We start from the raw sequence: 17,142 nt of genomic DNA, 5'->3' as shown, positions 1-17,142 counted from the left end.
TTCTGTATGATATTCTTTTTCTACCTGCCCAGGGCCTTTTGTTTGGTCAAGCGCATATTTTAACAGTTGCAAGGAAATGATTGTCACACAAGTCACTGTAGCTTCTTGGTATATAGCAAGACTCCACACATAAAGAACTCCTGTAAATGCACAGTATCAGTTATCTCACATGGATAATGAGACTTCTATTTTAAAGCTTTAAGATAGAAGGTCATAGATTACCTTGATTAGGGCAGTTTTATTTTCAGATCCTAATATTCCTAAAGAATATGGAAGAATTTTTCCTGATCATTGTATCTTGAAACAAAATGTCCTTTAAATATTTTTAATCAGTTAGCTTCTGTAGTTCTTGTCTCCTATATATGCAACATGGGAGACTTTTCCATTTACAGGAGACATGAGAACGTGTGTTTGTTATTAGAAAGTTTATTAACTGAGGTGCTCTGTTGATAACCAATTCATAAAATATAGAAGGTAGTTGTGTAGTCAGCCTTCTAAGTGTCTTAGGAAATTTGTATTGCTCATTTTATTTTCAATAATATATCTGATTAGGGGGAATGGGATACAGGTAAGCGCTGAGTTCAAACCCTTCATTTAATCTGTTAAATTCCCGAGCTCCCAACTCAACTCGAGTTCTTGTTAAGCACTCCTAAGTTTTGTTGACTAAGTTATATTTCAAAGAATTAGTATTGTCCTTGAGCTTATCCCTTCTAAAGAGGTAATGGGGAAGGAAAACCTTCAGTAAAATGAAGGCTCATCTCTATACCTTTTCCAATTTTGAATTCTACAAAAATACTGGAAGAAAACTAGTGAATGTTAAATTACATTAGATTAAATCATATTAAAATTGGATTCCTTTTTGTCCTTGAGTGAAGTCTGCTTTAGTTGTATATACCATCCAGCAAAGCTCTAGGTAAAGAAGATGTGCTACTTATACTTAGGAGAAAGTTTAAAGAAATCTCTTTGGTAGCCTTTATTTCTAAGAAGGCTGGACTACGCAATTTTCAACAGGATTTTAATACCTTTAACAGCTGTTCTGAACCCTAATCCAGTCCCGTGCAGAAGACTGGCTCTTTGAATTTAGGTAGTGAAAACACCTGATCTATTAAAGTCATTTTTAGTGTTGTATTATTTGTAAGTACTAGTTTTCCTTTAAGTCCGGCGTTTGTATTAGGGAGCCACTGTATTTAAGCCAGTTAACTAAATCTTCAGAAAATTTGGGTAGCCTTTGCCAGGCATCACACCAAGCACTGAACCTTCAGTGGTGACAGTCATTGTGGTTCCTCCTTTCACCGAACAGTCTAGTTAAAGCAAATCCATGGTGGAGCAGCATGTGTGACGGTAGATCTTAAGACCATGACTGATAAGATATGACCTAGTCAAAACGATCAAAAAAGATTTGGAGAATGATGGTAAACTCGACAGAAAAGATGTCCAAAGGTCCAGTCTCCAGGGACTGAGAAGGCTGGCTGGCTGGCTCAAGTGAAAAGTACAGGTTGGGTAGAGTTGAAATGTAACAGCTACTATGGATGGCTTTATAGTTCTATGCCATGTTTTGTCTCAAGAATAGTTGGAACTTTAGAAGATTTTTAAACTGTATAGGGGGTGGGGGGAAGAATGGTGGGTCACCTAATAAATGTCATTTGAAGAACACTCAGTGCAGTGTTGAGAGCAAAATGTACAAGACATGGCTATTGGAAGTAACCCATGTCTGAAATGAACACAGTGGAGGGTGGTGGTGAGTGGATTTCTATGTATTTCCTACGTGTACTTGGCTGAGCTCTCCAGGCCTTGGTTGTCAGACGTCGCCTCCAGCGAATATTCTTCCCTAGGTGGCCTCATCTAATCCCATGATTATGACACAATTACCATTTTAGTCCTAAATATTCTTGGGTCCCAAACTGAAAATTTATACTCAGTATCCTTATTTGAATGTCATGAGTATTTCAAAATTACATTCATCCAGTTGCTCAGGGCAAATATACTTTGGACAGTCTTTGATTTCCTTTTGCACCCTGTATCTAGTCCTTAAGCAAACCCACCTGCTTCTACCTTGAAAATCTTGAGTCATCTAGCACTTGTGACCACCACGATTACCATCTTTGAACAATTTACAGTAGCTTGTAATGGTTCTCCCTGCTACTCTTGCTCTAATGTAGTATAGTTTTTGCAGTGGCCAAAACGAGCCTTTTAAGAGGGCGAATCAGATTTTGTCACTTTGCTGTTCCCGAACTGCAGTGGTTTTCCTTGACACCTAGAGTTAAATTCTGTATCTGGTCCGCATGCCCTTCATTATATGTCCTAATTTTCTACCATTTTCCTTATTGCTCACTGTCTTCTGGCCACTGGTTGCTTTGCCAGGCTTTTCCCCATCGGAGTCATTACGTGTTTTCAGCATGGGAAAAGCCTTTGGGTCAAAGATTCTAAGTTGAGGCCTTTGCTTCGTGTTTACCGGTAAAGCAGCACCCTAGTCACTTTTTACTCACTGGAAACTTTAAACCTTAAGAATTATGTAAGCACAAGGGACAGGAACATTGTGGATACTATCCCGTGTCCAGCATATCGAAATTTGAGTGAATTAAAGAATTTGATGATGAATGTTGGACTGGATGGGTGGGGGTGATGATCATATTTGTAAGTGCCTTGTGGGGAAAGTGGAGGAGCAAGGGACATGAGTTCTGCTCCAGACATTCTGAATTTGAGATATTCGAGAAGCAATGTTAAGCAAGCAGTTGGATTTGTTTAGTACTTAAATTCAACGATCTGGTCCAGACAATGTAAAAATACATATGGGTGGCTTGTAGTCATGTGCATAGGCGAGTTCTGGGAGCTGCACGGGGACAGTAACCGAACAAGAGCAGAGCCCCTTAGCTGGGTTTTGAAAGAGCCGGTCATTGAGGGCCAGATACAGGCCTAAAGGGAAACTGCGAAGTCCAGTGGCCGCGATGGCTAGGAAACGTACAGAATTGCAGTCCACAAGGTCATCGATCGTGGGTGTGAAGGAGGACCAAGTGAGATGAAATAAATAGGTCTGCTGATCGAGTTTCGTCATCCTGTCGCATTAAAACGGTGTGCCATTTTAAGTAGGGTCTGTAAAAGTACGCACAGATCCCTGAAACCAGTCGTCTCGCATAGTAGGGCTAATAACAAAACCGTGTGCTGCCCTGACCCATCTGGGCACCCGGGCACTCCGGCACAGTGGCAGAGACGGGATGCCGACATCTGTGTGCTTATCTTGCCCTTGGTAGCTGGGTGTTTTAATTTGAAAGGAAGAAAGAGACAAATTACTTGCTGCACGACAACTACCGCAGGCAGAGGTTAAAACAGTCGCCCGTGCGACAAAGGTTGCAGCTCCGCCTCCCGGGCCTTTTACGTCATCACGCGGAGACAGGACGAGGAAGGTCCCCACTCGCTCTCCGTCGCCGCAAGAGTAGTGCGCTCGGGCACGCATAGCCTACCAGCGCCTGAGTCGGACGCGCGTCACGGAGCCCGGGGAACTCTGAGCGCCGACGTCAGGCATCCGCTGGGGCAGTCGGCTGCGTTGACCTCTTCTCGGGAGTGGTCGGGCGCCCCACGTGCTGTCCTGCCCCACGTGCTTCCGCCTCGCTGCTGTTTGGAATTCGCTTAGCTCGAGACGCAGGTACCCCTAACTGGATGACCGGGTTGGGTGCCTGGGTCTGTGTCCGTGTCCTCCGTGGGCCCGGGGGAGACTGACTCGAAGACGAAGGCTCTGCATCCGTGTCTCTGCCCGGCCCACGCCGACTACCGTCCCACCCGGGCCCTTCTAGATGCACAGGATTCCTTATAGCAGACAGTGTCGAGCGTGTTTCTCTAGCCCTCTTGGGGTTTACGTGGCTCGATCTCCACCTTCTAGAAACCTCTAGTTGGGGAGTGGGATGGGGGGTAGAGGTGATTGGGTGGGTGACAACATTTTTTCTTTCCCCGGAGCTTGCCCACAGTTCCTGGTTGCAGCGCTGGGTATTGAACTGAGGCAGTCGTGACTCCAGATCATCCCACCCTCTTAGTTATTTCACCACGCTCTCTCATTTATACTATTTATTCAGCAATCACATTCAGGAGTTAGTTTTATTTGCCAGTAGACCTAGAGTGGTGCCTGGCTCATAGATGCTGCTTGTATTTGTTAAGACGAATGGATGAATGAGTGAACAGTCGCCCTTTTCCTTCTTCAAGTCCTTCCTCATCCATTAAGACTTTCTTGGCAACTCCAAGCCCGATAATCTCAGGCTTTCATCAGAACACTGGCTGCAGCAGTCAAATTTTATGTCTAAACAGGTTATTCTTCATCTTTTTCACTAAAATAAAGCTCCTTGCAGTCAAGAGTTTGGTACTACTGTGAGGCTCCCATGGTAACTAGAGCAAAAAGTCCTGTTAATTAATTAATTACTATTTGGGGGTCTTTACATGGCCCGCAACATAGTGGAAAAGCTGGGCAGATTGGAAAAAACTGGAAGGACCTCAAGCTTTGAAGTTAGGCAGTCTTGAGAGTAAGTCCTTTCTCTGTAGCTTTTCTTGAGTAGTTATACTTGTTCCTTTCCTTATAAAATAGGAACCACTGATTATGACCTAGAGTTCATGGTAAAATAGAACTGCTAAATTCTGTATTTGGGTTGGGGGCTGAGAAGGACAGTTAAGGCATGGTTAAGGTTCAGTTAATGAGCTTTATGTTTAGAATATAGCAGGCACTGGAGTTTCTAAGTAACCTATAATTTTAAGTTTTATGTTAATACAGTATTCCCTCACTTATCGTGGGTATTACGTTCTAGACACCCCCCCCCGCCCCCCTGTAATAGGTGAAAATCCACGAAGTAGAAACCTTACATTTATTTTAGTGTTTATATCTATTTTATACCCTGGCTGGTTTGGCTCAGTGGATTGAGCGTCGGCCTGCGAGCTAAGTGTCGCTGGTTCGATCTTCCAGTCAGGGCACATCAGAGAAGGAAAACTCTGACTCCAAAAAACCTCCGCTGCCTTGCGGCATACCTCTTCAGGGGAAAGGCTAAGGGAGCAAACTCCGACAGAAAATCCGGAGCCGGAGTCCCTAAGGCGGTTTGACGTTGTAGTCAACACCGGCAACTCCTGCGGCGCACCTGAAGCCAAGCTGTATTGACTCCGTCTTTCCCTTGGACCCTTCAGCTGCGAAGAGAGGGGGCGTCTGCTGCATGGGCAACAGCAGACCCTCCATATCACCCTGCCCAGGCTCTGTAGCTTCAGCTTCACTGGAGAGGACACTCCAGCGTCATCGCAAGATGTCGATTCAACACGGGAGGAGACAGATACCGTGTCACTCCCGAGTCGGACTGCACAACCATTCTCGGCGGTGCAGATAGACTCTTAAGAAGCTACACCATCGTCTCTCGAGACTGGACGGCTGCCGACAACGATATCTATTTTAAGGCTTTATAAACCCTTCCCACACACTTATAAACCGTTCCCAGTCCCTTATTAACCTTTTCCACAGTTTTATAAACACTACTTATGTTCTTAAACATATTCTACACTCTTAAACCTACGTAACTTTAACAACATATGTATACAGTACCGCAAAGTCCCGCGATATAGCGAAAAATCCGCGATAAATGATTAAATATAATATTTTAAAAAATCCTGCGATACAGTGAGGCTGCGATAAGTGAACTGCGATATAGAGAGGGACTACTGTATAGTTAATATATCTGATGTTTCTTTGGTGTATTATGGTAGCGGTGCAATATTTTATATGTAATACAATAAGTTTTGGTGTCTTTCTGTACAGGTTTCAGTATGGTTTTTTTTCTCCCTTGAGGAAACAATCGGACTTGATTTTTTTCCCCCTGACTTTATTAGGAATGTATATGAATTTTTAAAAAGCAAAACAACACCCCCCACCCCCTGAAGAAGAACAAAATAAGAATCACCTGCAACCTCACAATCCAGAAATAAATATTGGATTGGCCAAAAAGTCCATGTGGTTTTTTTCCATAAAATAAAAGACACATTTTTTAATTTTCGCCAATAATTTGATTGATTTGGGTATTTTGAGTATGTCAGCTATCTCCCCACTTGGTATGATGTTGGCTGTTTTCAATTAATGTCTCAATTTGATTGCTGCCAACTTCATTCAGCTGATCTACCTGACTGTGGAGCATCATCCAGCCAGAAATCTCCAGGATGAACCTTCACAAACCACTTCTGACATGTTCCATCAGCACCTTCTCCATACACTGCACAAATCTTTTTTTGTGTGCCAGTTGCGTTTTTACCTTTCTTGAAATAATAAAGCACAATATGGCGAAAATGTTGCGTATTTTTTTCCGTCTTCAATATTAAAATGGCAACAAAAAAATTCACCAGTTTTGGTAAGTTTTTTTAAAATGCACACTGATAGGATACTTGTCAAAATACAATCTAACGAAATTATTACAAATGAACTTAAAGACAACTAAGTGCTACTACAGCCATCTTACCGAAAAAACCAAATGAAATTTTTGGCCAATTCAATACTTTATATTTTAGTGTTTTCTTCCAGTTTTTTTCTTTCTCTATGTATTATGTATATGCATAAAAAATAGTATCATACTTAATCCTACCATGTTATTCTCTCATAAGCATCTATATCCATATCCTTAGATAGTTTTTAAAATTTTAATAAAGTTTTATTGAAAACTGCCATATCATCTCATAGATATACCATTATATAGTTTAATCATTCTATTTTTAAAATTTTTATTTTTAACCAATTTTCCAAGGACATGTTTATTAATATTAGAGAGAGAGGAAGGGAGAGAATGAGAGAGAAAGACATCGATCAGTTGCCTCCTGTACACGCCCCTACTGGGGATCAGACCCGCAATCTAGGTATGTGCCCTGACCAGGCAATTGAACCTGCAACCTTTTGGTGTACGGGATGACACACCAAGCAACTGAGCCACGTGGCCAGGAAAGCCATTCTATTTTTTGAACATCATTTCTGAAATTTTTAAATACTCATCTATAGAGGTGTGAATTACAGCTTTTCTGTTGACTTCCCATGTTGAGGGAACAGTTTCTTCACCTCCCCAAGCCTCAGTTTCCTAATTTTAGAAATGAGGGTGATGTCTTCCCTAGGGAGCTGTTTGAGGGTTAAGATGGTAGCTGTAAATGTGCCCAGTGCAGTCCCTAGCCCTGCAGGAGGCAGCGGCTAATGTTCCTCACCCGGAATCTGGTGTTTACGCCCAGTGTGTTTCCTTTCTTTCTGTTCAGTGACATTTCACCATGCATCGGAAGAAGGTGGATAACCGAATCCGGATTCTCATAGAGAATGGGGTAGCTGAGCGGCAAAGGTCTCTCTTCGTTGTGGTTGGAGATCGAGGGAAAGATCAGGTGAGACCTGGTGCATGCTTTCTGTCCCAAAGAGTCTGCATGTCATAGGCCCTCTTGGGTTTTAGCACGTAATGACATTAAGGTCCCTTGAATGGCTTCCTTTAAGTAAAATGCCTACTGGGCAGTCTTCCTTTGTGTTTTTGTAAGTGATAAGTACTCTATATTTAGAGATATTAGAGACAGGTTAGCAACCTTGATGCCTGGGGTGGTGGACTGAGCCCAAGGTTAAGTGTTTGTGACCTGGCTTCTAGTCCCAATTTGAGCATTATTTGCTTTGTGACCTTGGGCACTTCCCTAGCCCTCAATTTAGTTTCCATATCTGTCAAATGAGGTCTTGGGCCTGGCAGTCTCAGAGGTCTCTTTTGGCCCTGAGATTCTGTGCTGTTTTCTCTGGCAGGTGGTCATACTTCATCACATGTTGTCCAAGGCAACTGTGAAGGCTCGGCCCTCAGTGCTGTGGTGTTACAAGAAAGAGCTGGGGTTCAGCAGGTAAGTGTTGGAGTGTCCCATGCTACTTAAAATTCCTGGTTGTTCGTTAAGTGCCAGGAAATGATTCCCTGGCATAGTTTTCCTGAGATTGTTGGTGGCGCTGCTGTCTCAGGACATTTCCAAATAGAAAAAATAATAGAGTTGGTGTCCTTCCTTCATTCCTGACCATAAGTTTCAAATTATTTTCAAGCTCTTTAAGTCTCCAGTACAATTTCTTGTTTTCTGCACAGGATTTTTTCACTCTACTTTTCCTAGCCCATTTAATACAAAAGCTCTTTAACGATCTTTTCTTATTTCAGATTTACTTCACATTTTCACTCTCCCCTTTCCTTCCTTTTTGTTAAGGAGGCTATACCTCATCCCATGTTTCTTTTTTCTTTTCTTTATCCTCATCCAAGGACATTTTTAAATTGCTTTTAGAGAGAGGGGAAGAGAGACAGACAGACAGAAATATGGGTTGGTTACCTTTTCGTACGTGCCCCGACCAGCGAGCAAACCCACAGCCTGGGCATGGGCCCTACTGGGAATTGAACCTGCAGCCTTTCTGTTCATGGGATGATGCTCCGACCAGCTGAGCCAGCAGTCATCCCATATTTAAAGCAAACCCCTTAATCTACTCTGGATCTCTTTTCAAACTGCTTTCAGGAGCTTGAGCTTCTTTCCTCAGCTGGACACTCCATGTCCCTTTGAAGTTTTCTTTTTTTTTCTTATTAAACATGCTCAGCTCTCTCCCTTCAGGCCAGCATTTATTTTCTCTCATTCTTATTGCCCAGCACCTTGAAATGGAAGCCCTTTGCACTCACTGGCCACCCTCTCTGCTGTCTGGCTCCGGCTTCTACCATCATGACCAAACTGTGCTCTTGGGAATCGCTGGTGACCTGATCCCCACTGTGAGAACTTTCCTCCCTCTTTTCTCCTTTCCAGAGCCCTTTCTTCACTAGTTCACTGCTCTGTTTGACAGTGGGCCAATCTTACTCTTATGAGGCTGTGAACTTGAGACTTGTAGTTGTAAATAGCAGACCGCCGGCACAATGCGCTTAGGCATGAGGGAGTTTGTTGGCGTGTAGGGGACGGCTCAGAAACCCTTGGTGGGAGGGGAGGCTTCAGCGCTGCTGGAGGCAGAGCCAGGGTGCCCGTGTTCCCCGGTCCTGCTCTTTCTCTCATCTCGGCTTGTCTGCCCCGTTGCTCCCACTTCGGCTCAGCTTCCCGTTTTCCGTTGTCCCTGCTACAGAAACGGCACTTGGGTTTTACGTGTTTCAGGTCCAGCTACATGGAAGTCAGTCTTTGTCCCACATTCTCATGGAAGGAGGCCCACCCCTGGGCCATGAGAGGTGGGGTTGGTCACCTGGTAGAAACTTGGCAGTTCTGCCTTCACCTCTGTGTTTAGAGGAGTTCGGGGTGTGGGGTCCTGTCACTCGGCACATAACCTCAGAAATGCTCTCCTTGCTTGGCCTCAGCATCTCTTACTCAAACCATCTTTCTGAGTTCTTCTCTTTCCTTTGATCTTATTACTGTGCTAAGCCCAGCCAGCATGCGTGATTCTGTCTTTGGTCCCCTTCTCCACTATTCCCAAATGTGTTTGTCTCTGATACTCCTAAATTGTCTTTCCTGCTCTGGCTGCTCTCTGGTGCAGCGCAGCTCCCTGCCTGTGCACCTGCTGCCTCCTCTGCTCTGGGTGCCACCCCCCGCCTCTGTCATCAGCTGCTGAACGCCCCTCACCTCTCAGGGCCTGCCTCCTTCCTGAAGCTTGGCCTCAGTCCCTCAGTCCCACTCGCGGCTCCTCCGCCTCTTTAGTGCTTGTCTCCTCTTACGGCGCCTGTCGCCTGTGTTCTTCCTCTCTCTGGACGTAGTCCTTTGTGTACTGGTGTTTTTTTACTCCCACGTGGCAAGTTCATTTATTTAGGAGGCCTCTCCTGTTTGTCTTCATATTTTTACATTTTCAGACAATCTGGCATGTTTGTAGTGGGTGCTCTGCTTATATTTGCTGAGTTGAATGTATTGTCAACAGGCTCTAAAATTATTTTAATTTCACTTAGTCCAGAGGGTAAATTTGGTTAGTTTATTTCCTTTGGTTTTAAAGAGAATTGATTCTGCCTAAAAGAAGCTAGATTTTGGGTAAATTTTCTTGTGTGTATTCTTTTGTTCTTGGGCAGGCAAGCATTTTCAGTACAGATTGAGAATAAGGCCTGTTGCCTGTCAGCAGAATTTAAGTTTCTGGGGCTTGTGATTCTCACTGCTCTTCAGTTGGTCACTGTCAAATGGGTGTGGGATTAGGCAGCCCACAGTGTCCAGGAAGCTTTGCCTTTTGAATTAACACACTGATCGCACTTTTAAAAATCTCTCTGTGCCTTTTGCAGCTCTTCTACCCTTTTCTTGATGTCGCAGGGCATCACGTTAAAGCTGATGGTTTCTTCTAAGTCATGAGCAAAGGCACGAGTCAGGGACCGTGGAAGGCAGCTCTTCCAACTAACTGCCTTATTTCCCAGACGAGGAAGACCTTGGTTCTAGCTCTTCAGTTAGAGAACCATGGTAAAAGTTTGATCAGCTGTGCTTCTTTATTCTGAAACTTTCTTGTTCTCTCTTTTCTGTAAAAGACAGAATTAAATGACAGTTGGATACTCAGGGTTTGTAAGACAGAAGAAGAGTTCAGGGATCTGTGAGAGATGCCCAGATTCCATTCCAGCCCTTATGTCCTCTATCAGTATTGTCTTATATTAGAGCTGCCTCTGAGGACTTGATCCCACAGTCTGGGAAGGGAGTGGATGAATTCAGTTAGGAAAGATGAATAAAATAACCTGCCATCACCACGCCTTTCTGGGGTCTTCTGGCGAGCAGCACCATGTAGTTGAAGTAGTGGCTTGAGACTGAGGTAATGAGGCCACTGAGGTTGGTTTCAGGCTCTGGCTCTGGCCAGTAAGAGGTTCAGGTACTTTCACTGCCCTCCTTTTAGAGTGAAGTATTTGCTGAAGAGTAAAACAGCAGTGTTCCCACACAGACTTGCACTGTCTCACTCTGAGGCCTGTTTTCTTAACCACTGCATGGATCCCCCTCCTTTCAAGGGAGGGGATCAGCCCTACGGTCTCCCAAGTTCCCTCCTGGCTCTGAGGGTCTAAGGGGGTGATCATTGCGCTTAGCCCCTGCTCCCAACTCTTGAGCCCCTCTGGTTAACTGGCTCTCACGGGGTCGGGGGGATGATTGCAGTCACCGGAAGAAAAGAATGCGTCAGCTGCAGAAAAAAATAAAAAATGGAACACTGAACCTAAAGCAAGATGACCCCTTCGAACTCTTTGTTGCCGCCACAAACATCCGCTACTGCTACTACAACGAGACTCACAAGATCCTGGGCAATACGTTCGGCATGTGTGTTCTCCAGGTGGGTGACGTCCTCCAGCTTGGGACTGGAGTCAGCACTGGGGGCTGCATACGCTGCCTGGTTCCCCATGAGAACAAGTGTACGGTAAGGAGAGAAGGTTCACACGTACCCTCCTCCCCCAAGCACCATCAGTGGGATAGCGTGGCCACTTTCCAAAGGAAGCTTGATCATTCATCCTATATAAAAAGCAGATTTTCTCAAAGTGGCACTGGTCTGGCGATACCAAAACTGGCAGCTGATTAAGAAAGCACCATGAGCTTCAAGTGACCCTGGGACCTCAGATCTTTATCAGAACTAATTGAAGACAAACAAGCAGTTGCACCTGTTTTAACCAGCTGGGTACAGAGGACTTGACCAGCATAGCCACCACCAACCTTCTCCCCACCCCCGCTTCTAGTCCTTAAAATCCCCTCACTTTTCCAGCTCAGAGAACTACCCCTGGGACATTTCTTCAGTGGTACTTACTCTTATCTGGCAGGTTAATAGACTTGAGTTTCACATTTTTCTTTGTTTTGAGCTTTGGTGGTTTTTGTTTTGTTCTTTGAGTCACAAAAAATAAGACATTTAAGCACGAATCTCCACATTTTGGTATGTATTATCTACATGTATATTGTGAGTATATACATTATCAAACATACCTTACAAAATGTGAATTAAGAAATGAGAGGGAAAATTATGGATAGAAGTTCTAATTTCTCTTTCCTGTGTTTGGCTTGCATCCCACCTTGGAGGCCAGGAGAAAGCATCTTGCCTTCTTCTCTGCTCATGGCTGCAGGGTAAGGGGTAGGGAACGGTGTTAATCTAAGCTCACCATTGTTGCCACTTGTGGTGATGATGGCTTCTTTACCCAGCGGCTCCCCCATGTGGTGCAGTTGAGTTTTGCCAAACAGCTTCCATCTATAAACATATCAGAAAATGAATGGAGTGGGTGTTTCTGAAATTCAGGTGTGAATCAATGAAGATTGGAGGGCTTCTGTCCAAAAAGGATGTTACCAGAGATTATTAGAAACATTATTAACATGTGAAACCAGGTACACTTGTTCTCCAGGGCTGGGCTTTCTTCTGTGGTTCCCCTAAGTAAGGGGTGGTGTGCGTGCATGTGTGTGTGTGTGTGTCCTGTGTGTTGGGTGCGGGGTACAGTCTTGAGTTTGTACTCTGAAGCCCTCCTTTTACTTTATCTCCTGGCCCTTGGTTAAGTTTCCCTTTGGGTACTTTTGCATGACCAGTCCTTTCTAAGATCTCCTCTTTCCAGGATTTTGAAGCTTTGACTCCAAACTTGCTGGCCAGGACTGTGGAAACAGTGGAAGGTGGCGGGCTGGTGGTTATCCTCCTACGGACCATGAATTCCCTCAAGCAATTGTACACAATGACCATGGTAAGTGTTTTTTAACTTAGTTGTGGAGGGCGGAAATCAGTCTGTGTTCCTGCTGTAGACCAGTTTTAAGAATTTCCATTGAGCAGCTCCCGTGAGCAGTCAGCACAGTCCCTGGGCTGGAAGCGCTTGGACTGCCTCTAATGAGAAAGCCACAGCAGAGAAATCTCAGTGGCCCTGAGTGTGCCTAGGAAGCTCTGAATTTTGCATTTGTGGCCAGGCATTTGCAAATTCTACACCAGTGAGATTCAGATATGATGCACCTGTCATGCAGTTAAATTTCTGAAATAGCATTTGCAGAGAGTCATGCCAGTGCCTAAATTTGTGTACTGCATACGAGGGGCTGTGCACAGAGTTCCACACTGGCCCTTATCGTAATGGGTAGGGAAGGACCGTTCGCCATTTCCCCTCCCATGTTTATAAGAATGTTGACTCTGGGAGAGGTAGTTTTCTCCCAAAGCTGCAGACATGGTTAGGAGTGGGGATATGTCTCTGGATGCCATGTGGGTGTTCGGAGAGGCAGGTTGAGTCCTTTCCACTGCCCAGCTGCCCAGAGATGGTGTTAGGATTGGCCTCAGGGTCTTTTTTTTTTTTTTTTAAAGATTTTATGTATTTATTTTCAGAGAGTGGGGAAGGGAAGGAGAAAGAGAGGAAGAGAAACATTGATGTGTGAGAAATATATCAGTCAGGGACCTGGCCTGCAACCCAGGCATATGCCTTGACTAGGAATCAACTGGCAACCCTTTGGTTTGCAGGCTGGCATGGCCTCAGGGTTTTGTGAGCTGCATTCATCTGGTGAAATGGACTTCGCTTCCAGTCACCGTTGCTCCTCCCTTACTTGTCACTACAGCCCCTCTGGCCTCCTTGAGAGGCCCCATACATGCCCAGCACACTCAGGGCTTTGGCACGTGCTGTCCCCTGTGAATATGTGCATGGCTCGCCTCCTCACGTCACTGAAGTCCCTGCTCACATGTCACCTCCTCAGCAGGATCTTTTGTCACCCCCAACTGAGAAGAGGTGGTTTTGTCTGTCACTCCTCTAACCTGCTTTGCTCTCCTTTAAAGCATTTTACAGCTCCTGTGCTAGTCTTTAAACTTCCTAAGAGCAGGGACTTAGTTTTCTTCACTGGTGTATTCTAAGATCCTGGAAGAGTGCCTGGTCTTCAGGAGGCGCTCGTTATGTATTTGTGAATGGACAGGTGACTTGGTGCCCACGGCAGCTGGTTGGTTTTTCCTCCCTCTTACTGAGCTGCATGCTTCCCACCTCAGGGAGCCTTCCCTCACTGCCCGTGTAAGTCCCCCGTTTGCTTTCATTGCACCCTGTTTTTTCTTTGTAGCATTTGCCAACACTTGCATCTGTTTACTCATTTGTTTCCCTCTGGTCATGAGACTGGAAGCTCCATGAGAACAGAATATCAAACACCAGTGTGTGCCAGCATGTCTGGCATTGTTGGTATGTGTGTTCTATTGCACGGAATACCCTTTGTGATGCTGGGTAAAATGTTGAAAAAGGCCACGATGAGGTGAGGGGACGTTTGTTGTAATAAGAAACATTGCATTTGGTGTCTGATCCCAGTTCTAGAAGAGAGCATTTGGACAGCTCAGCGCAGCAGGTTGTGGAGAAGCAGATTTTGTTTCCAGCAGCATCGCTGGCACCTCCTTTACCCAGAGTTGCTTGACAGAACTTTTTCACACTTGGACCCTGAGCCTCAGCCCTGGGTGGGTGCCTTTGTTAATGGACGTTGTCTCTTTCAGGACGTGCATTCAAGGTACCGGACGGAGGCCCATCAGGATGTGGTGGGAAGGTTTAATGAGAGGTAGGTCTGTAGCACGTTTCTCGGTCCCGTAACTGTGGGAGCCACAGTGGGAGGGACGCTTTTATCTTGGACCCGGCTGAGAGCTGTGATGCTTTCTGTCTGAGGAGGGAGGGTAGTACAGGAGCCCCAGACGGTGAGATCTCTGACAGCAGCGGGTGTGAGACTAACTGGAAGCAGTAAAAGCGCGTGGGAGGCTGCGGCCAGGGGGCTGGCATCTGTCTTGCTCCTGGCGCTAAGCAAGTCGCTCTCCCTCCGGCTCTGAGCTGACTCCTCTGTCAAAGGGGCGACTTATCTGGGCCACTGTTCCCAACATGTGGGTTGCAGAACACTAGTGTTTTAAGAGGGACCTTGTGACCGAAGGGCTTTGTGGCCCGATATGTCTGGGAAACGCTGGTACTCTTTGTCCTTTGTGAGAGTCACGTTAGCTGGTGGTGGCCTCTGAAAGTCTTGCAGCAGCAGGGGCCTGTTTAACTATGGTTCCCCAAATTTATTTGGCCACGGCATTTTTTTTAGGGAATACCAGTTAGCAACCCGTGAAATACCTTAAGAAACTGTGGCCTGGGTCACCAGTTCTCTGCTGGGAGCAGTTTGCCCCAGGGGCATTGGGCAGTGTCTGGAGTCATTTCGATTGCCATGACTTGGGGAAGAGGGGTTTGGTACAGGGTGCTGTTGGCACCTGGTGGGCAGAGGCCAGGGATGCTGCTGAACAGGTAAAAGGCATAGAACTGCCCATTCAGCAGAGAATGATCTGCTCTTAAATGTCAGCAGTGCTGAGGTTTAGAAATCCTGGCCTTGATGAACCCTGGGCCCTTTTGAATTTTAATCATCTCTGAGGCTTGACCTTAGTGGGAGTAGGCCAGGAAGCTACCACGTGCTCCTGGGTGGAACTGAAGCCTGTGAAAGTAGCGCGTGAGGCCTTCTTCTTGCATTTGTGGGAGAAGTTCCAATTTCATAGGCAAACACGTGTTTTCCTACATGCACATATGTGTGTTTGTTATGTTTCTTAAGGGAGCTTTCCTGTCCTCCCTTTTCCTTATTTTCCCTTCCTTGAGACAGAAGGTAAATCCATGTGGGTATGTTTCCCTGTGTGATCAGTGAGCATGTGTGGGGTGGGCTTGGAGTTTCGCACCTAAGGGTGGCCTGCGACACACAGTGCTGAGGGCGGGCCTGGGAGGGTGTGGAGGGGCCCCGAGCTCAGGGAGCTGGGGCGGGTGTGCACGAGGGGAGCACCTGTGGTCAGCCTTGACAGAGCGTGCTCGGGTTTCCTGACTGTAAAGCGTGTTCGGGCGCCCTGTGGCGGAGGCTCGGCATCTCCTCACGTTGCTCTGCAGCTGGGTTTTGGCTCTCTCTGGCTCTCTCTGGCTTTCTCAGAGACGTGGGGCCACCTGCTTTTCCTGAAGAAGAGCCACACCTTGATTGTGTAGACCTTATAGACATCGGCCCTCTCCCGCACAACACGTCGTCACGGTGGTTTGGTCCCTCAGGTTTATTCTTTCCCTGGCCTCCTGTGAGAAGTGCCTTGTCATTGACGATGAGCTCCGCATCCTGCCCGTCTCCTCCCACGCCGCCAGCATCGAGGCCCTGCCTCCGCAGACCCCGGTGAGTCAGCCGTGGGTCCGAGGCCCCGGGGGAGGCTGCATTTGTTGTGTGGCTCTCCCGTGGCCCTGGCCAACCTCTCCTCTCCGGTAGGGTGAGAGCCTCGGCCCCTCCGACCTGGAGCTGAAGGAGCTGAAGGAGAGCCTGCACGACACGCAGCCTGTGGGCGTGCTGGTGGACTGCTGCAAGACCCTAGACCAGGTGAGTGTGGCGGTCAGCAGCTCCCCGTCCCCGCGTGGGTCACAGGGGAGGCTGTGCGTACAGGAAGCAAGACGCCTGATTACGGCCAGGCAAGCTTGGATCCGCCATGGGGAAGGGCATTTTCTCTTGTTCAGACTTATGGAGTGATAGCAGGGCTGTTCTGTCCTGTCTGGGTTCACAACAGAAGTCCGGGATTCCCTCCCTCTGGTCCCCGATGAACAGTTCAGGGAGCGGGGTTTGGGGGGTGATGGATTAAATTTAAAGTGGAACTCCCTCAGCACTTTTCCAAAGACACGGTGATATGCTTGTGTTCTTTTTGAGTTAAGTTTTGATAACAAAGGTTTTTGCTTCTGCCTTGTATAGAAGCGAGCGGAGAGCTTGAGGACCCTTGTACTAACCCCGGTTCCAGAGGGAGGCCTGATGGGGTGGGGTGTGCTTGGTCTTTATGCGCAGACAGCAGGCTGGTGGGAGTGCCAGGATGCGTGTCTCTGCTCATTGAGGTGGCCAGGGTCCCGGGCTGTGCTGGGAGCTGCCTGGGTGTGGCCCGGAGGCCTTCCAGCTGGCTGGCGTGTGTAGGGCTCTCGCCTAGCCTGAGCCAGATGAGCAGCATAGGCCTCTCGGTCCGGTGCTCTGCTGTCCTGATGGGAAGCAGCCTCAGTGACACTGTGCCTTCGGGGCTGAGTCCACACAGGCTGGTGGTTCTTTTCATTCTGGAAGTAGAATTACCAGCTTGGGGCTGTCTCTGCAGTCCAGCCTGCAGGCTCTAGGTGGCTTTGAACCATTTCCTAGTACTCTCTTTACCACCAGAGAGAGGAGGTGAGACAGAGCGTGGAGGAAGGGCAGAAGAGGGAGAAACTATAATATCAATAGTAGTATTACAGGGAAACATATGGCTTATAACCAGAAAAAAATTACTAAATACAAAAGAGTGCATTA

The 17,142-nt window shown here is 46.6% G+C and overlaps 1 protein-coding gene across 1 annotated transcript in view; it reads left to right on the top strand.

Moving 5' to 3' along the window:
• The first annotated feature begins 3,441 nt into the window (after positions 1-3,441).
• Positions 3,442-17,142, top strand: part of NAT10 (N-acetyltransferase 10) — a 38,817-nt gene continuing 25,116 nt past the window's right edge. Inside the window, exons 1-8 of the mRNA XM_090262794.1 lie at positions 3,442-3,640; positions 7,240-7,359; positions 7,757-7,848; positions 11,050-11,221; positions 12,474-12,596; positions 14,348-14,409; positions 15,894-16,008; positions 16,099-16,206. Of these exons, the coding sequence (XP_090118920.1) occupies positions 7,252-7,359; positions 7,757-7,848; positions 11,050-11,221; positions 12,474-12,596; positions 14,348-14,409; positions 15,894-16,008; positions 16,099-16,206 (780 nt within the window). The 5' untranslated portion in view covers positions 3,442-3,640; positions 7,240-7,251. The remainder of the gene's footprint in view (positions 3,641-7,239; positions 7,360-7,756; positions 7,849-11,049; positions 11,222-12,473; positions 12,597-14,347; positions 14,410-15,893; positions 16,009-16,098; positions 16,207-17,142) is intronic.

The sequence above is a fragment of the Furipterus horrens genome, unplaced genomic scaffold, assembly GCF_987537825.1.
Source record: "Furipterus horrens unplaced genomic scaffold, mFurHor1.1.pri manual_scaffold_2, whole genome shotgun sequence".
NCBI lineage: Eukaryota > Metazoa > Chordata > Mammalia > Chiroptera > Furipteridae > Furipterus > Furipterus horrens.
The sequence above is the reverse complement of the archived record's forward strand: the minus strand, read 5'-3'. Positions and strand labels throughout refer to the sequence as shown.